General features: G+C 48.9%; 2 protein-coding genes across 13 annotated transcripts in view; one reads left to right on the forward strand and one right to left on the reverse strand.

Moving 5' to 3' along the window:
- The first annotated feature begins 689 nt into the window (after positions 1–689).
- LOC129520751 (ribonuclease K6-like) lies at positions 690–3,710 on the forward strand. The gene has a single exon (XM_055341937.1). The coding sequence runs from the start codon at positions 1,084–1,086 to the stop codon at positions 1,651–1,653; it is 570 nt and encodes a 189-aa protein (XP_055197912.1). The 5' UTR covers positions 690–1,083; the 3' UTR covers positions 1,654–3,710.
- A 3,177-nt stretch (positions 3,711–6,887) lies between these two features.
- Positions 6,888–20,494, reverse strand: part of LOC129520752 (ribonuclease pancreatic-like) — a 35,955-nt gene continuing 22,348 nt past the window's right edge. The window contains exons 2-4 of one of the 12 annotated variants that reach the window (XM_055341942.1): positions 15,045–15,117; positions 14,467–14,541; positions 13,122–13,817 (exon numbers count right to left, since the gene is read on the reverse strand). In XM_055341942.1, coding sequence (XP_055197917.1) covers positions 13,334–13,789 — 456 coding nt within the window. In that variant the 5' untranslated portion in view covers positions 13,790–13,817; positions 14,467–14,541; positions 15,045–15,117 and the 3' untranslated portion in view covers positions 13,122–13,333. Of the gene's footprint in view, positions 7,045–13,121; positions 13,818–14,466; positions 14,599–15,044; positions 15,118–20,494 lie in introns of those variants that run through there. The other 11 variants (XM_055341940.1, XM_055341938.1, XM_055341948.1 and 8 more) reach the window with 11 other exon arrangements.

The following is a 20,494-nucleotide window of genomic DNA, read 5'->3' on the forward strand; positions in this document are numbered from 1 at the left end:
GCAATTCTGATGGGAGGCCCGGGCTGGGGGTCCCGCCGGGCCCGGAGGGGTCTGATGGGGTGCTCCTCTGCAGGGGGCTTGGGGTCCTGGCGACTGTGGACGTGCGGAGAGGTGCACCTGCCCTAACACATGTGGCTGTAGAGGAGGAGACGTGAGAGCTGGGTGAGCACACACTCAGTTTTTGTCCTCTGTCCCTGTGCCCAGCGCTCTTCTCTGCGGCCCAGCTCAGCCCTGACCCTGCGATGTGCCTGTTTGTGTGACGGTCCCTGGCGCTTAGTCATGAGCTCCTGAGGCTGGGCAGCCGGGGCCGGGGCCCAGGATCCCTAGAAGGGGGGTAACCCGTTCCGGGGGCCCCCACTGCACCCCAGAACCAAGGCCGTGGCCACCGTGGCATCAAGGTCCCGCGGCGAGTCTGGTGCTGGAACCTGAGGTCAAGGCCGCGGCCCTGCAGCTGCAGAAGGGGAAGGAAGGCCCGGCCCGCCCAGGAAGTGCACGGGTCCCCAGGGTACTTAGGCCACCCGGGAGTGGGGAGCAGCCTCAACCTCGGAGTCTGGGGCTGCGCGCACGGCCTGGGTGACAGCCAGAGCCTTGCAGGACACCTGGTAGGAGGGCGGCCGCGGCCCGGGCGGGAGGGGTCCTGGGGTCCAGGGCGGCCGCCGGAAGGCCGGGCCCAGGGTCAGTCCCTCGGGGGGACAGGACGGGGAGGGGACCGGGGTCTGCGGGGGGGGGTGCAGTACTCCTACCTCCTGTTTCTCCTCGCGCGGGGCTCAGGCGCTCCGGGACCCGGACACTCAAGGCAGTGGTCAGGTGAGGTGACTACTGCCAGCCGGTGACCCCTGGGGAGCCGCGGGAGAGCGCCTGTCTCTGCGGGGGGCCTGAGCCCAAGCCCATCAGAGCTCCACGGTGGGGTCCCACTCGGAGGCAAGTGTGGCTCTCAGCCCCCCTCGGTCCCCACCCCCTCGGGTGCTCTCTGACCTGCTCTCTCGCTCGCTCTGAAACCAAGAATAAAAGCATAAAAAAGAATGAAATAAAATAAAGATCAAGAAAGGAGCAAGGAAACCTTAAGGGCACAATAAGCACCTAATGGCTGGGAAGGATCATTTTGTTCCTATCGCTCTGACCACTGTGATTCCCTCATTTTCCTCCCTCCTCCTGCCCAGAGGGATGATGCTGCATCTCCCGGGGCCGTGGCCGCTGCTCCTGCTTCTGCTGCTGGGATCATGGGGGCCGGTGCCTCCTGCTGCTGCTCAGCCTCCAGGCTTCACCGCCGTTCAGTGGTTTAACACCCAGCACCTAAGAGCGAATCAGGTGCAATGCAGAACTGAAATGCCTCAGATCAATAATCTGCTTCCCAGATGTAAGGGGCAAAACACCTTTCTGGTTGAGTCCTTCCAAAACGTGGTTGCTACCTGTCAACAGCCCAACAGGACCTGTAAGAATGGCCTGGGAAACTGCCACCAGAGCGCAGGGCGGGTGAACATGACCTACTGCCTTCTCATTGGGCGCCGGCCCCAGTGCACCTACAGTACTACGTACCAGAACCGGTTCTACATTGTTGCCTGTAACGACTCGCAGCCAGGCTACCCTCCCAATCTTCTGCTTCCCGTCCACTTAGACGACACCGTCCCGCTGGGTCCTACACACTTCGGTTAAGACCAAGGTGGCCATCGCGGTCGCTCCCCCTGGGCCAGGCTCTCTCATGATGTCTCTGCTTTCTCTTTCCTTTGTTGATTCCCATGGTTCCCATAGAAGAAATAAGTAAAGGGCCAAGATGTGAGACGAGAGTAAGGGACAGCAGACATTGGAAGCTTTTCAGATTGGGAGCTCTGTGTGATTGAAAGGAAGGCAATAGGGCAGAGGGCCAAGAACGGCCCAGGCCCCATGGTTTTCCTCTTGCACCTTCGGCCAAGCTTCCTTGCACCTGTTCTCAGCAATAAAATCACTTTCTCCTGCATTCTAAGGACTGTGAGTATGTGTGTTCGGGGTCCCTTTCCCGTGATTGCCAGCTTGGAGCCACCTAGGTTGCCTTTGCCAACATCCTCAGGAGAACTATTTGGGCCTCAGTTCACCTTCGTTACTCAGGGTCCTAGGGCCTCTGTCACTTGTCTCAGCCTGTGTCCCTGGGACTTTGGAGAAGACAGTTCTCCATCCCTCCCACTCTGCCCAGGGCTTTGACATATCTCCCTTGAACCCATGGCCTATGTTTACGGGAAGGTACCACAGGCACCTCTGTGGTACTTTCACACACAGGCTCTAACGCTGACAATGACACATCTTACATCCTTAGTATTGGCTTCCATATGTGATCAACTAATGTTTTAAATATAAATAAATAGGGGATCCCTGGGCAGACGGCGGGGGTGGGGGGGGGGAGCTTAGCAGTTTAGCACCTGTCTTTGGCCCAGGGCGTGATCCTGGAGTCCCGGGATGGAGTCCCACGTCGGGCTCCCGGCATGGAGCCGGCTCCTCCCTCTGCCTCTCTCTCTCTCTTTGTGTCTCTCATGAATAAATAAATAAAACCTTTTTAAATAAATAAATAATGTCTTCAATAAATGTAATGTTCTCATGAAAGTTCTAAGAAAAAAAAGAAAGTTCTAATAAAAAGATACATAATATAAGAACTACCTTACAGAAAGGAAAATAACTCTTCTCTATTATGATAAATCCCACTTCTTTGTAAATGGGAATTTATACTCTCCTTCAGAGTTTCTCTTTTGTCTTCAGTTTCTCAAAATAATCTTTGTGTCAGAGAGCCATCTTTTAGGGTGCTCCCTTCTGGTCTCCTACAGGAAAGAGGCTGGTTAGCCTGAATCTCATGAGCATCACTTGGCCCGGGGAAGAGGATTCGAAACTTGGATGGATAACCCAACGGATATTGCACACAGGAAAGAGAAAGACAGTTCCTGAAAGGAAATGAATGTGCAACTATCCACATGGGGGAAAGTAGATGTGGGAAAACCCAAGCAGCAACACCAAGCTATTATACTGATTGTGCTTAAATCCATTTTCCTCCTAAATGGTTTTAAACACCATCTTTTAACATTTTACTAAAAGGAATTTTTATATATTGTTATATGTTCTATAATGGGGAGCGGGTTATTTTTATTTGAGATAGAGAGAGAGAGAGAGAAGGAGCAGGAGGGCAGAGGGAGAGGGAGAGGGAAGCCCAAGCTGACTCCCCACTGAGTGCAGAGCCCCACTTCAGGACTGGATCTTACAACCTGAGTCGGGGCCTGAGCCCACAGAAAGAATTGCTTGGTTGCTTAACTGACTGAATCCCTGGAGGCTGCCAATCTGAGGTTGTCTAACTGGATTCACCCTTCAAGTACACTTCAGTACACGGTAATATAATTTCATGATTATAGTGGAATGCAGGAGGTGCTGGTGGGAGCTGGACAATCCAAGCTGACACGGTACAGCTGTGCCTGCAGAGGGACAAGCTCAGAGGAGAGGAGAGCTGAGCGTAGCTGAGCAGGTCAGTCAGGAACCAGGAGACAAGGTGGGAAGAGCATCCAGGGAGAGGAAACAACACCAGTAAAGTGTGAAGGGTTAAAATATAATTTTATCTAAAAGGAAAACAGGTGGCTGACTGGCTACAGGAAGGCAATAGGGCAGAGGGCCAAGAATGGCCCAGGCCCCATGGTTTTCCTCTTGCACCTTCGGCCAAGCTTCCTTGCACCTGTTCTCAGCAATAAAATCACTTTCTCCTGCATTCTAAGGACTGTGAGTATGTGTGTTCGGGGTCCCTTTCCCGTGATTGCCAGCTTGGAGCCACCTAGGTTGCCTTTGCCAACATCCTCAGGAGAACCATTTGGGCCTCAGTTCACCTTTGTTACTCAGGGACCCAGGGCCTCTGCCACTTGTCTCAGCCTGTGTCCCTGGGACTTTGGAGAAGACAGTTCTCCATCCCTCCCACTCTGCCCAGGGCTTTGACATATTTCCCTTGAACCCATGGCCTATGTTTACGGGAAGGTACCACAGGCACCTCTGTGGTACTTTCACACACAGGCTCTAACGCTGACAATGACACATCTTACATCCTTAGTATTGGCTTCCATATGTGATCAACTAATGTTTTAAATATAAATAAATAGGGGATCCCTGGGGGGTCAGCGGTGTAGCGCCTGCCTTTGGCCCAGGGCGCGATCCTGGAGTCCTGGGATAGAGTGCCGCGTCAGGCTCCCGGCATGGAGCCTCGTTCTCCCTTTGCCTTTATCTCTGCTTCTCTCTGTCTCTATGTCTATCAAGAACAAATAAGTAAAATTTTAAAAATATATAAATATAAATAAATAGGAATAGGGTTAACAATGCACTGTAGCCCTAGATCATTTCTCCCATGATCTATTGGATTGCATGTAGAGAAAGCATAGATTAAAGACAAGAGAAAACATTGGGGTCTAAGAACATTCTGGCCTCCCCCAAATACTGAAATATTACAGAGGTTACGGTGTTTTGGGACCAGGGAGTGAGTTTAGATATTGAAGGACTGGGGTGGAAAATTAGGCTGGGGGCACCTGGGTGGCTCCGTCAGTGAAGCATCTGCCTTAAGCTCAGGTCATAATCTCATGGTCCTGGGATCAAACCCCTCCTGGCTCCCTGATCGTGGGGCATCTGCTCCTCCTTCTGCTCCTGTCTCCTGCTCTTTGTCTCTCAAATAAATAAATATTAAAAAAAAAAAAGAATTTGATTGGGGTTAAGCATTTAGGTCCTAGGCACAGGAGAGGAAAAGTAATTTTACGTGTACCATTCTAGGTTCTTTTTTTTTTTTTAAGATTGTATTTATTAATTCATGAGAGAGAGAGAGAGAGGCAGAGACACAGGCAGAGGGAGAAGCAGGCTCCATGCTGGAGCTGATGTGGGACTCAATCCGGGACTCCAGGATCATGCCCTGGGCGGAAGGTAGACACTAAACTGCTGAGCCACCCAGGGATCCCCACCTTTCTAGGTTCTTGGCTAAGAGTCAGTCCCCGCATCAAAAAAGGCAGTTAATAGAACAAAAACTCTTTTAACATGCCATAAATACAGGAGCCCTACAAAAATATGAGACTAAGTAACAGCTAGCCAACTGAGGCTTATGGACCATCCTAAGCTAAGGAAAGGCTAGGGGTCTAGGGCTTTAAAAGGGGAAGACAATTCAGAAGAAAGTGAGAAGAGAAAAGGATTGGTAAACAAACTTTGCTTTGCCAGGCACATGAGTCTCTCAGATGAAACAGTGATCCATTGGGATACCTGGGTGGCTCAATGGTTGAGCATCTGCCTTTGACTCAGGGTGTGATCCCGAGGTCCTGGGATCGAGTCCTGCATCAAGCTCCCCACAGGGAGCCTGCTTCTCCCTCTGCCTGTGTTTCTGCCTCTATGTATTTTTCATGAAAAAAAAAATAAAAACCTTAAAAAAAAGTGTGTAATTACCATCAGTATTGAACAATTGGATATTTTGATTTCCTATTACTTAATTTTGAATTTTGAACTCAAAATGGATGAAAGACATACATACCAAATTCCTACAGGAGAACACAGGCAGCAACCTCTTTGACCTCCCCCGCAGCAAGGTCTTGCTAGAGCAGTCTTCAAAGGCAAGGGAAACAAAGGCAAAAATGAACTCTGGGACTTCATCAAAATAAAAAAGTTTTGCACAGCAGAGGAAACAGTCGACAAATCTAAGAGACAAAGGACAGAATGCAAAAAGATATTTGCAAATGACATATCAGATAAAGGGCTAGTATCCAAGATCTATAAAGAACTCATCAAATTCAATACCCAAAGAACAAGTTATTTAGTCAAGAAATGGGCAAGAGACATGAACAGACATTTCTCCAAAGAAGACATAGAAATGACCGATAGTTACATGAAAAAAATACTCAACATCACCCCGTATCAGGGAAATACAAATCAAAACCACAACGATATACCACCTCACATGACAGGAAACAACACATTTTGGTGAGGATGGGGAGAAAGGGGAACCCTCTTACACTGCTAGGGGGAAAGCAGGCTGGGGCAGCCACTCTAGAAAACAGTATGGAGATTCCCCAAAAAATTAAAAATAGAGCTACCCTATGACTCAGCAATTGTACTACTAGGCATTTAACCCAAAGATACAAACGTGGTGATCCAAAGGGGGCACTCGCACGCTAATATTTATAGCAACAATGTCCACAAGAGCCATACACACACACACACACACACACACACACAGTGGAAAACTACTCAGCCATTAAAAATGAAATCTTTGCTATTTGCAATGACTTGAATCAAACTAGAGAGTAAGAGGAAGGAAATGATGGTTTTACATCTCCCATTATCTAGGGTGGCTAAAGAAATTTCAGGAGTGCATGGATGCTCTAAAAACTACAAGTTTTGAACATCACACTATTGAACCTAAGCAAAATATCAAGGCTTGCCGTAGAGTGGACATACTATTCCTAAAAGCCCAAGAGAGGAAAGCAGAAGTTTGGAAAAGTGTATATTTCCTGTGAGAAAAAATAAATTTTCCTCCTACTCCTGAGTGATTTAATCAGTGAACTTTCCAGAATAGGAAGTCAACAGAACCAAGGGAACTGGTTCTGTATCCAATTATGTCATCCTTTTTGATCTTATTTTCTCATCACTTTTGACCTCTAAGTCTCTCTAGACCTACTACCTTGACGCCATATCCATAATTCCTTACTACCTTACTTTTTTTTTAAAGATTTATTTATTTATTTGAGATAGAGAAAGAACACCTGCAAGCAGGGGGAGGGACAGAGGAGGAGAGAGATTCCCAAGTATGCTTCACACTGAGCATGGCTCCTGGAGCAGGCCTGGATCCCAGGACCCTGAGATCATGACCTGAGCTGAAATCAAGAGTTGGATGCTTAACAGACTAAGCCACCGAGGCACGCCCCACCCCTACTTTTCTTCTTCTCACTTCCTTTGCTTTCACTGCCTGCCCTGTTCCAACCTCAAAGTTCCCACTTACTCACTCTCTGGTTGAGAGCAAATCCAACTGGTGGGTCCAGTACTAAGAAGCATATCATAGGTATCTCCATTGGTGCAAAGTTGCCTCTGTGGAAAGAACAGTCAGGGGATCAAAAAGAATGAAATCTTGCCATTTGCAACATCGTGAATGGAACTAGAGGGTATTATGCTAAGTGAAATAAGTCAGTCAAAAAAGGCAAATACCATACGACTTCACCCATATTTGGAATTTAAGGAACAAAACAGATGAACATAGGGGAAGGGAAGGAAAAATAAAATAAGAGGAAAACAGGGAGGGAGGCAAACCATTAGAAACTCTTAACATAGGAAACAAACTGAGGGTTGATAGAGGGAGAGGGGTGGGGAGATGGGATAACTGAGTGATGGGTATTAAGGAGGGCGCTTGATTTAATGAGCAGAAGGTGTTATATGCAACTGAAGAATCACTAAATTCTACAAGAAACAATAATATGCTCTATGGTAACTAAATTGAATTTAAATAAAATTTAAAAAGAGTGGGCAAGGGAAGAAAGATTTAGGGTTTAGAAATTTGGGGAAGGGAGTTGCATGGGTCTTTTTGAATGTTCAGTCACCATTTGTTGGAAAAAAATATCTTTTTTTGCCTAGAATCACTTTGCACCATTGTCAAAAAACATTTGATCAGGGACACCTGGGTGGCTCAGTCAGTTAAGTATCTGCCTTATGCTCAGGTCATGATCCCAAGGTCCTGGGATCAAGCCCCACATTGGGCTCATTGCTCAGCAGGGAGTCTGCTTCTCCCTCCCTCTGCCACTCCCCCTGCTTGGGCTCTCTCTCTCTCTCTGACAAATAAATAAATAAATAAAAACTTAAAAAAAAACTATTTGACTATATTTGTCTGGGTCTGTTTCTGGGTTACTGAGGTTGTCCTATTGATCCCTGTGTCTATTCTTCTACCAATTCACACAAAAATATGTACACAGATGTTTCAAGCAGCTGTCTTCATAATCACCCTAAATGGAATCAACTCAAATGTCCTCCAATGGGTGAATGGACAAAAACGCTATGAAACATCCATGCACTTGAACACTACTGAGCAATAAAAAAGAATAATCCACACAACAACTTGGATGAATTTCAAAGGCATTATGTGAGTAAAAGAAGGCAGTCTTGGTGAATGGATAAAGAAGATGCGGTCTCTATATACAATGGAAGATCATTCAGCCATGAGAAAAGACAAACACCCACCATTTGCTTCCACATGGATGCAACTGGAGGGTATTATGCTGAGTGAAGTCAGTCAGTCGGAGAAGGACAAACATTATATGGTCTCACTCATATGGGGAATATAAGAAATAGTGAAAGGGATTAAAGGGGAAAGAAGGGGAACTGAGTGGGAAATATCAGTGAAGGAGACAAAGCATAAGGGACTCCTAACTCTGGGAAACGAACAAGGGGTAGTGGAAGGGGAGGTGGGCGGGGGGTTGGGGTGACTGGGTGACGGGCACTGAGGGGGGCACTGGATGGGATGAGCACTGGGTGTTATATGTTGGCAAATCGAACTCCAATAAAAAATATACCAAAAAAAAGAAGGCAGTCTTGGTAAGTTACATACTGTGTAATTCTATTCGTATAATCTTTTGAAAAGACATAACAATAGTGACAGAGAATAGGCCAGTTGTTCTTAGGTGTGGAGGGAGTGGGAGAAAGTGTATGACTATATAAGATTATTAGCACAAGGGGAAATGGGGATGATAGAACTGTTCTGTGTCTTGGTTGGGATAAAGCTTGTACAGTTCTGCCAGTGAGTCTCTTTCTCAACTATAGAACCCAACGGTTATTTCTTATTGCACTTTCTTGAGGCATTGATAATGATCAGAACATTCCAACCTCCAGACCAGAAAAGCCCTGAAATCAACAGAATGACTAGAAAACCATTCCACACATCCCGTTCCTTCCCGAAGATCATGGGCTGAACACATGCCCATCCCACCCATGATCCTTGCCTGCTCTCTTGCAGGTACCATTCCCAAACCAAGAAGACTTGGTTTTCTTCATTCTGTTCTTGGTTTTGTGCCTCAATTTCTCTACCTTGAAGGTGAAGGGCTTAGAGCCAGATCACAAATGGCCCTCCTTGCCCTGAAGCTCCTTAATTTCACAGGTCTATAAACATGACCACATATGTGACTAGTCATGTCCACCTACAGATTTTGTCTCTATGTTACAACAGCCCAAGCCCCCATTATTGGACAACCCTCCTCCTAAATAATTGTTCAGCAGTGTTTATGGAAAGGAAGGGAGAGCTTGAGGGAGGTAGGGAAGAGAAGCTGCCAAACAGGCTGGCTTAAAGCAGGGCCCAGCTCTCAACCTCTCTTTTTTATAAAGGCTTTATTTTTAAGTAATCTCTACACCCAATATGGGACTTGAACTTAGAATTCCCGAGATCAAGAGTCTCATGCTCTATGAACTGAGCCAGCCAAGCACCCCTCAGGCTCTATTAGGCATGTTTCGAAGATACTCAGAAAATTCCAGGTCCTGCTCTTGTCTCCTGCCCTAATCTTGCCTCTGCATTAGTCTCTCCCCTCTGTGGCACCAGAGCCAGACTGAAATATCCAAGGGTTGTCAAGGCCCAGGACACCTAACAAGCCCTGGCAGAGGCTAGCTGCCAGCGTGGACTCTCGGAGGTTGTCTAAAGCTGCCTGAGAGAGAAATCTGCACTAGGAGGTGCCGAAGTTGGCTAGGCCTCTAAGGTGGCTTCGTGTTGAGAGAAGAGCTGTGAACTAAACCAGATCTCAATGAGGCAACCATTCTGGAGATGCCTACTCACACACACACCAGCTCTGCTAGAAAGAGAATGGATGCTCGTCTAGAAAGTCATCAGCATAAGGGGACTTTGAACAAACCCATCCCTTTGGTTTTATAGATTAGAAAACTGTAGTTCCGAGAGAGCTATAGACCTGCCTCAGGGCACAGGGAGCTGATAGTGGGGCTGGGGCTAAATGAGGTGCCCTGGCCCAATCACCCACCCGGCTGTACTCTCATGGAGGGTGGAAAAGGAAGGAAATTCGTCCTGGGTATAGGCCCTGCCCAGACTTGTAGCAAGAAGAAAGTAGAGAACGACAGCAGTCATGAGCTTTAAAGTATTGTCACCAAACCCATTGGGCGAACACGCCCAGTGGTACCCTGTCCCTTCAGAGGAACAACTCCTTCTTTATTGTTAATTAAGACAGTAAGAGAGTGAGAAGGGAGATGAACTTGGAGGGAAGAGGCCAAGGGGGCATCTTGCCATCCACATATGTATCACAGCCAGGAAGCGGCCCAAAGGACACGCGAATTTGCTGAATGATTTGCAGAGGGATTGTGCACCTTGTCCCCTAGTGACACTCGGCAGAGTTTGGAGATGCTTCCAGACGCGCCACGTCTGGCCTTGGGGAGGAGCGTTGTCACCAGCGCCCTCGGCAGGACCCTCCATCGTGGATCGGGAGCCCTGCAGGTGAAGGGCCACCGTCCCGCGTTTCTGAGCGTGTCCCAACACTGGCCGAGGGGGCAGGCACAGCGCCCAGGGCCCCGCTCCCCGGTGAGGGCTGAGTCAGGCGCTGGGAGCACCCTCTGGTCAGCCAGGAGCTCCAGGTGCACCTGTGGGTGAGCAGCGTTGGAAAGACAGAGCCTGGTGATTCGCAGGTCTGTGCCGTGGGGGGTTCCTCTGGGCCTGGAGGGCTGGTCCAGTTTGACGGGCGCAGCGCGGCCCGGTGTTGGCCGCAGGAATGAAGGGAGGGTTCGGGCCGGGGAGGAAGGAGAGGAGCCTCCGGAGACGCTGTCACTCGAGGGAACGCTTGAAGCTGTGGGAGTGAGGAGAAGCCGGACCCGGAGATGTGCTTGCCTGGGCACGGGAACCCCGAGTTCCTGAAGCTTGTTTGGTCTGAAGAATTTTCTGGAAATGGGCACTATCCTTGAAAGAATCACTGACTACAGCCTTTTGTGCCTGCAAGCAGCTGCTCCCCTCACTGCGTCAGCACCTTAAGTTTGAAATCAGTCGGCCAGGTCGGCCTCCTGGAAGGGGTTAGTACTCCTTGGTTGGTGGGATGGTGAGTCTCCCCACTGAACAGAGCTCCATTGCCTCCCCACGCTATTTGACATGTTTCTCTCCTTGATGGCACCTGAGCCTCTCCAGGCAGGACTCTGGCTTTCCTTGCCCAGGGTCCTCGCAGTCAGAGCACTGCCCCCCTCGCCCGGGCTGCCTGGCTGGGCCAGTGTGGACCAGTCCTCACCTAGCGCTGTGTTCCCAGATGGATGCCCCAGCAGGCCCCGGCCCCAGCCCCGGCGTGGGGGAGGTTGGAAGCCAGAGCTGGCGGATGTGCGGATACAGAAGCAGCGAAACCCCAAATGGGTGTCCTTAAGAACGCCAGGAAAGCACCAGCAAGAGGGGAGTGAGGAGCGCTGGGATGGGGAACAAGGCTGAGATGAACCTAAGACAAATTCTGGCTCAAGGAATCTATCTAGAAACCCCACGTTTCCTTCTCCATCCTCACTGCCAGTAAGAGTGAGATCCCCCCACAGAAATGCAGGGGTGTCTGGTCCCTCTCACCCCCAGCCCTTCTCCTTCCCACAGAAGCAAAAGGGTTGCCTTACTTAGGGGAAACACCGTCCCTTCCAACACTTATAGATGCTGTTCATAAAGACTGGTCAGATGGATGGAAATAGGGCCTCTCTCTGGTTCCATGAGCCACATGCAAGCATGAACAGGGGGTCAAACAAAGTGGTTAAGTGGTGACATAAGCTGAGTCTCTAGCCTTTCCAACGGCTGCACAGAAGCAGGCCCCAAGCCGAGCAAGTGCCCTGGAAGCCTGAGAGGGAGCCTCCCCTAGCTGGGCGGGGGGGATGGGGGGAGCCACAGCTCTCTCCACAGCGCACAGGGCTGTTTTGTTTGTTTTTGAATTTTTATTGCTGTTGTTTGAAGATTCTATTTATTTATTCATGAGAGACGCACAGAGAGGCACAGAGAGGCAGAGACCCCAGGGGAGCCTGATGCAGGACTCAGTCCCGGGCCCCCGGCATCACGGTCTGTGCCGAAGGTGGATGCTCAGCCACGAAGCTACCCAGGTGCCCCCGCTGTCATTTTTAAGTGGGCTCCATGGATCCTAACATAAGGCTTGAACTCATGACCGTGAGATCCTGAGATCGAGACCTGAGCTGAAATCAAGAGGCAGACCTCCAGCACCTCCGCTGTAGCCCCCAGGAGAAGGGAGACTGCAGAATTTTCTTCCTGTCTCCACTCTGGTAGCAGAACAACGGCTGGAAGCCGGGAGCCCCGGGGTCTAGTCCCGGCTGTGCCCCTAAGCAGCAGGGCCCTGAGCAAGTCACTTAGCCTTTCTGAGACTCAGGCTGTTGCTCTATAACAGTGAGCATTACATTAGGCCCATGATGGCAAAGGGCACACGTGTCTGTCCGTCCAAGCTGCCTTCCGGAGATGCACATTGCTTATTAGGGGCACCTGGGGGGGTTCAGGAGTTAAGCGTTCACCCTGGGGTGTGACCCCGAGATTGAGTCCCGCCTCAGGCTCCCTGCAGGGAGCCTGCTTCTCCCTCCGCCTGGGTCTCTGCCTCTCTCTCAGTGTCTCTCAGGAATAAACAAACAAATAAAAATCTTTATTAAAAAAAAAAAGAATTTTTCCTACAGCATTCTAGGTGGACCCTTTCGAATGGAGTTGATACAAAAGCCAAAATCTACTTTTTCTCCTTCAACGGAATTATCTCTACAGTCCCCTCTGGCTCCTAAATTGAAGGTTTTGACTTTCCAGCTAAGACATGGCCATTCTTCTGATTAGTAATAGCTCACCCCAAAAAAGGAAAATGACAATTTAGGATCTTGGTTTCCCACATCCCTCCCCACACCCAGGGGTGGCGCAGGGTCTTCCCGAGGCTACCCGCCTTCCGGGCAGAGGTTCTTGAGTCTGCGTTCGGCCGCCGGTCTGCTCACCCAGCACCCGCTCCCAGGCTGTAGCCCCCTTTTATCCCCAGTAGCCTTCTCTTAGCAGCCTGGCAGTTTACAAGGAATGATCTCGGGTGACCAAAGCCAAGGGTCAGAAGAGAAGGCTTCGGATGAGCTGATGATGCCTCCCAAAGCTACAGCCAGGTTTGTGGCTCCCGCAGGACAGTGATCACACCAGCAGTACCGGGACAGCGACAGCGTGGGAAACCCAAGTGAGCACAGCTCTGCTTTATTGAAAGAAGCGGTGAGGTGGCTAACATGGGGCCCCCGCCCCCCGACCGAGCTGAGCAGCCCTGGGCAGGGCAGCCCGGGTTTGGGAGCAGGCTGGAGGAGCCCCGGCTGCAGGGATTCCCCAGAGCAGGAAGGCAGGGGAGGGGGGGCGCCCACTGCTCTGGCCTCAGGCCGAGAGCTACAGACACGCATCAAAGTGCACCGGCACGTGGGGGTTCCCCTCACAGGCCACGACGATGTACTGCTTCTTCTGCGTGGTCGTGTACACGCACTTGGGGAACTTGGAGCCGTTCTTCAGGCGGCAGTCGGTAATGTTCATCTGGGAGCGGCTCTGGTGACAGTTGGACTGCCCGTTCTTGCAGAGCACATCCTTCTGGGAGCAGACGGCCTGGACGTCTGCCAGAGGCTCGTGCACGAAGGTGTTCACGGGCTTGCACCACCCATCCGTCATGTTGCGGCGCTTCATCATCAGGTTGCAGTAACTGGCGCTGACGGCGGCGGGGTGCGAGTCCATGTGCTGCCGCTGGAACTTCATGGCCTTCGACTCCCGGGCCAGAGAAGGCTGCACGCAGGCCAGCCCCAGCAACGCCAGGACCACTAGTGGCAACAGCACCAAGAACTTCTCCTGAGCCATGGCGGGCTTGCCTTCTGGAAGAGCCTAGCTGGGAAGGGGAGAGGAGGACAAGGGCCACCTCAGGGGGAGAACCCCAGCTCCCGCCTGTGGCCGCCCCACTCTCAGCCTCCCCCTGGGGCAGCTGGAGAGACACCTCCTCCTGTGCAATTCTCCCGGCAAGGACACAGCCACGCGTACCACTCTCCAGGGCGTTGAACTCCCGCTAGCTAAGGAGAGGTGGTCCTCCCCTCTGGGGGTGACCTCCAGAGTGAACTAAAATCCCACAATCCTGTGTCTGAATACTAGAGATTTTTTAATTTAAAATATGTTTGAAAGATAAATACACTTATACCCAGTGCTCAAGCAGCTCATTAGAAAATCCTTTTGAATAAACCATGAGCTACATCGCATCCCTGAAATGCAATCACGTGTCCAGGATCATGACTGACAGAGGCCTGTTGTCCTTCGCCAGAAGGGAAACAGCCCCGTGCCTGACACGGGCATCACAAAGGGATGCCACTGTAGCCCCAAGACAGATGCTTGGCTCCCCCAGTGCCCTTGGTTCCCTGTCGCCTGCGTGCTCAACCCTATATTTGCCTACCCCAGGCTCTCTCAGTCTCTATCCTCCCCCACCCTGGTCCCTCCAATCCAACGCAGAAGCAGAAAGAGCCCCTGAGACCACGTCTTTGGCCACTGACCTGGGTCTCTAGCGTGGTCTCTAGGAGAGAGCAGAAGGCCAGTCTCTGCAATCCCTCGATCCCTGGAGAGGGAATCTTATACAGATTACAAAGGGGCTTGGCTTCCAAGAAAAGATGGGTGGGAGGAGCGTCCTGGTTTCAGTGTAGAGGGAAATAAGGACATTGTGAGGAGGGGACGTTGTAGGGAACCATCCACACCACTCTTTTCAGGACTGCTGGAAGGGTGAGGCTTGGTCACAGGAACTTTATATGAACCTCATCTGTTTGCTGGTTCCAAGGAGCAGCAGAGAAAGCCACTAGGGTACTGATGCCTGAACCCCAGCAAAGCCCTTGTAATCTCAGGGGGCGATTTTCACCAAATAGTGCTTGGTGGTTAGCAAAGGACTCATAAACGTGTGACAACCAGAGCAGCGGGGGAGAAAGGAGGTCCTCTTTCTCCCCAGGAGCACTGGCATGGCTAGAATTCCAACAGCACCTCTTCCAGGGAGAGGGGAGTGAGGTGTCCAGCTACCCCCACCTGGAAGCCTGCGCAGACCTGGGGCTGTGCCCGGGCGGGGAGGAGAAGACCTGTGGCTCACCCGGTGCTGGCCACTTGAGCACTCCTGGGGTGGCAAGTGAACGTGCGGCAGTTCTTGGCCACAGCAATCACTCCTGTAAGGTCAGAGTTGAGGAGAGAGATGAAAGCCAAACCAAACCCCCAACGGATGTCTAGCTGGCTCAGTTGGTAGAGCGTGGGACTCTCAATCTCAGGGTCTCAAGTTTGAGCCCCATGGTGGGTGTGGAAACTACTTAAGAAAAAAAAATCCCTTTTGTTTTTTATTTATTTATGAGAAACACACAGAGAGAGAGAGAGAGAGAGAGAGAGAAAGAGAGAGGCAGAGACACAGGCAGAGGGAGAAGCAGGCTCCATGCAGGGAGCCCGACGTGGGACTCGATCCCAGGACTCCAGTATCACGCTCTGAGCCAAAAGCAGACGCTCAACTGCTGAGCCACCCAGGTGTCCCCCCAAAAAAATCCCTTTTGGAAGAAAAATAGAGAACGCCATATTTCTTAGCAGCAGAATTCCCTCTGTAGACCGAGAAAAGGAGGCAAAATTGAAAAAGAACAAAAGTCCTTATTGGGGGATCTCAGAATTGCATTTTCTGGAGCACAGATTCTAGAGTACTCAGAGAAGCGCCCTGCCTCACAGGAAGAGCAGGGGTCCCAGGAGGAAGAGGGTGAGGGGGGGCCAACACCTGACCTGAAAAAGAGAGGAGAAGGAGAAAACACCATGATTGGCACTAGCAGATTGAGCCGTGCTTATTTACACTGTGATCGACTAACCGGTTGGTGTTATCAAACCTCACTCTTCGTGATATGCATTGATTAATTACTCGGTCACCCGAAAGCCCACGCTGACAGTTTTATGATCCAGATGCCAGGTGTCCCGTTGACTTTATAAGAAACTGCTTGTAAAACAATCACCGGGCCTGGCCCAGTTCAAAAGTTCATTAGAAGGGAAAATGGAGCTTCAAGATGGAGTCGGTCATGGCCAGAAATTTTATGCAATTTCACACCTCCTAGAAAGACTTGTTTTTGCTGGGTGACAATTGCAATTCCTCTGGAGTCAGGATGATCAAAATACCCGCTATGCTCTGGATTTAGATCGTCTCAGTCCAAATTCTGATTTTGCATCTTAAGAGCTGGGCAAGTTACAGAATTGAATTAGTCTCCCTGTTCCTCAGCTACCTCATCCCTGAAATGAGGATGATGATATGCACGTCTTAGATTTATTACGAGGAAGAAATAAGGTAAGATGTGCAGAGGGCTTGGAGGGTCCTTAGCCCGATAAGTGATTGCTCACATCGGGTGGTGTTGAGATCCTCCATGAAGAGTGTCTCATTCACACTGACCCATCTCCGACTCCCTTTTTATTAGAGGTTAAGTAAAGGGCTTTTGTTTTACTAAAACCCTGAACTGAGAAAAGTAGGCAGTTTTGAAGCCCTGAGGAGAGGAAGAAAGGGGAAGAGTAGAGAAGAGAGGGACCTTAGTGGAAAGAAGAGAATTGTTTAAAGGGAAGTGTTTTTGTTATGTTGCCATGTTATATCCAAGAAATCCTGAGAAAAGTCAGCATTATTTGCTAACCTGTATGGTTTTGAAAGTAGAAGAGGGGCTAAGGAAGCTGTGGTATGGTGTGAGCTTCTAGTCCCACGTTCCCGTGGTTTGTCCAACACCCTACGGTCCACCCAGGCTTTGTCTCTCAGTCCTTTCATAGCACTCACATCATCTGGAGTGCGGTTGGGAGGAAAACTTTTCTTGACGACTTAGGTTCACATCAGAGACCCTGCAAATTCACTGACAAAAGACAGGTTAACAGGAAAATAGACCATGTCCGTGCATGTGCCTATGTAGGAGCACAGAAGAAGTGGCTCCTTGAACAGCTACGGATAAAGGTTTATATATTAACTTAATAGGGGAAAGAAGGGAGGGAAAGGACTCTATAGGAAATAAATGGGGTCTTGTTTATGTTTTCTTAGGAGAGATAAATGAGTTTTAGGGGAACAAATGGTGAGTAAGATAGTTTGTGCGAATGTTTGCTTTTGCAGGTGTGAGTGGTGGATCTTCTTCCAGGCTGTAAAACTCCCCAGTGGGGACCCAGGGCAGCTTCACTCTCAGAAGGCTCCGCCTTTATTCAGATAAGAGAAACTCTGAGGGGCCTGGGTGGCTCTTGATATCAGCTCAAGTCATGATCTCGGGTCATGAGATCGAGCCCCGTGTTGGGTTCCGTGCTGAGCGTGGAGCCTGCTTGGAATTCTCTCTCTCCTTCTCCCTCTGTCTTCTATCCACTAACTCTAAATAAATAAATAAATAAATAAATAAATAAATAAATAAATATTTTAAAAACTTTTTAAAAGACAATATAGCACCCCACAGGACAGCTCTTAACCCTTCTGCTGGAAGGGACACATGCCACTTCTATTCCCACTTCATTGACCAGAGAAAGCCTCATGGTCATGCTTAAGTACAAGGGACAGAGAAATAGGATCCTTCTAGTTGCCTGGAACAAGAGAATTATTTGTGAACAGCTTTAATGGCTGTCTTAGAATGACAAACACACAACTAATCTAGAAAGAAGGGAAGAAAGGAAAGGAAATAGAAATGCCAGACAAATGAGACAAATAGAAAAGGCAAAATAAGATAGTAGATATTCACTGAAGAAGATACAAATGAATAATTATACTCTATAAATGGGCTAAATGGGCCAGTTAAAAGACAAGATTGGCAGGGGGGAACATCTAACACTCTTCCTTTCTTTCTCTGTATGTATCTGTATACAGAGAACATACACACACTATGTGTATGTTCTTATATACATAACATATCATATATATATATATATATATATATATATGTACGCCATATACATACCTTACCATCTTTAAAGATGTTTGAGAAGGAAATATTTTATTAGATGATGAGATTTTATCATCGAGAGAGCAATGGAGTGTTTGCTGGAGTAGTTTCAGTAAGTTGAAGAGGAAGAGACAAGGAAATGGAGTTAACAAGGAGGCTGACCATGAAGAGAAGGATCGGGTTTGTGCACTCGTGAGATGGAGGTGGCTGGGGAGAAGATGACGTGAGGGTGACATGACATGACATGAGAGTGTGCACATCTTGAGGAAAGACCCAGTACAGGAGAAGACACTGAAAATACAGCACGGAGATAGAGCGTAGCCCAGGAATGGGGCAGAGGTGGGTAAAGGTACAGGAGACTGTCTTGCCCGCAAGGACGGCGGGAAGGAAGAGGTGGGTACCGGACAGGGAAGAGGATGCTGCTGAGAAGCAGCAAAGTTGACTAAGAATATGAGCAGCAGAAGAACGTCCTTTCCAACAATGGAATTTTCTCCTCTGAGTGGGACTTGTTTGCCTCAAACCTCTGTTTTAAAACAGGGTTCTGGGGGCCCCCGGGTGGCTCAGCGGTTGAGCGTCTGCCTTCGGCTCAGGGCGTGACCCCGGGGTCCCTGGATCGAGTACTGCATTAAACTCCCTGCATGGAGCCTGCCTCTCTCTGTGTGTGTGTGTCTCATGAATAAATAAACAAAATCTTTTTTAAAAAGTCTGCATCATCTCTGTTGTCCTCTAGGTCATGGGGACAGTTATCTAGTATAGAAGGAGTCTGCAACCCATTACTGAGACGCCTCATTTCATATACATAAAATATGATACACATTAAGTCACGGTTGCCATATTTATCTTCATTATACAGATTAAAATATGATATCAATCTCTCAAGAGTTTTCTCAAGTACTTGACATACATCACAACTGTCGCTTCTTTATGCACATACGATATAATATTCATTTCCATAAACTGCTCTTGAGTATTTGAATAGAGCCAGTAGAGTGGAGAGACTGTACGTATGAGTTGCAGCTTCATGACTGGTTGCTATGCTCAGGAGAATCATTTCACCTCTCTGGACCTCGATTTCATCATCTATAAAACACACAGGCTGGACGACTAGCAAAGCAATAATAAAAGAGAATCTCAATGCATATGTATTGGAGTGTATTTGGACAGAGGTGTGGAATCAGTTTACCCTTTAAATCATTCCTGCAACATCGACTGGCATTTTTTCCGGGTGAGTGCAGATTAATACACAAAAGTCCTGCATTACTAATTTAAAAACCAGTAATATGTCAACTTCCGTAATTTGTTTCCTTGTCTGTAAATGAGGAATAATTCAAGTACCTACTCTAAGATGCTATACACTGAATGTTTATTTCCCTACCCCCACCCAATTCATATATTAAAACCTGACTCTCAATGTGATGATATTTGGAGGGGGGACCTTTGGGGAGTGACTGGGTCATGAGGGTGGAGCACACGTGAATGGGACGAGTGCCCTTATAAGAGACACCATAGAGAGCTCCCCTTACCCCTCTGTCATGTGACGTAATAGCAAGAAACTGGTTCATGGCTCCAAAACCATATGCCCCTGGTTACCCAAGACCATCCCTATTCATGCCTGCTTTCTTGGCATAATAAGTAATAATGTCCCTTTTCAATCTCAAAAGTGTCCCAATTCAGAGGGTAAATTATATAGTCGCCCTATTCAAGGCACATAGTAAGCCCTAATAGAATTGTATTATTATTATTATTATTATTATTAATTACCAGTACTGGTATTGTTTCTTCAAGAGACAAAATTAAAAGTTCAGTTTACATTCTGAATTAGTAGAGGTGACAGTGATTGAAATTTTTGATTGGGAGGGAGAGATAGACCGACAAGTCTCTAAATCCTATCTTTATTTTTTTTAAGATTTTATTTATTTATTTGACACGGAGACAAAAGGAGCACAAGCAGGGGGAGCAGCAGGCAGAGGCAGAGGGAGAAGCAGGCTCCCGCTGAGCAGGGAGTGCAACATGGGGCTTGATCCCAGGACCCTGAGGTCTCCTCATGACCTGAGCTGAAGTCAGACACATAACCGACTGAGCCACCCAGGCGCCCTACATTTTATCTTTATAGACTTGGGCAGCAGTGCAAATAGAATGGGTGTGTCAGGAAAATGCAGGCAGATCTGGGCTTGGGCATCACTGTAGACACACTGAGATTTACTTTGGGGTGACCTGCAGCAGGCACGGAGACAGTCAAAGCGGTGCCTCTGCAAGAGCCCTGGGATTCCATGTACAGACTGAGCACAATTCCACAGGGGTGATAGTGGGAGCCCTGGCTGTGCCTGAGTCTCCCAGGGGAAAAAATACGACAGATAAGTTTGTAAATAGGAAGCAAGGGGAGTGAATGAAGGCTGGAGAAGGAGATGTCTAAACGGTGCAGCTCACCTTGCACCTAGAGGTTGCCTTTGGCTACTACCTTCTGTTTGGTAGGCAGAAGGTGTCCAGAAAGGTGAAGGGAGCCGATCCACAGCCAGGGCTATCTTATCTGCAGTCCCCCATCTTGCCCCATCTCCTGCACTCCCTCTCAAGAGCCCTGGATTCCTGCAAGGTTCCTGGGGGAAGCTGCCTTGAGACAGTTTCAAATCTCCCAGGT

This window comes from Nyctereutes procyonoides, unplaced genomic scaffold, assembly GCF_905146905.1.
Source record: "Nyctereutes procyonoides isolate TBG_1078 unplaced genomic scaffold, NYPRO_anot_genome, whole genome shotgun sequence".
NCBI lineage: Eukaryota > Metazoa > Chordata > Mammalia > Carnivora > Canidae > Nyctereutes > Nyctereutes procyonoides.

Excerpts from the sequence above, each read along its gene's own strand:
- LOC129520751 (XM_055341937.1), top strand. The coding sequence starts at position 1,084 with ATGGCTGGGAAGGATCATTTTGTTCCTATCGCTCTGACCACTGTGATT.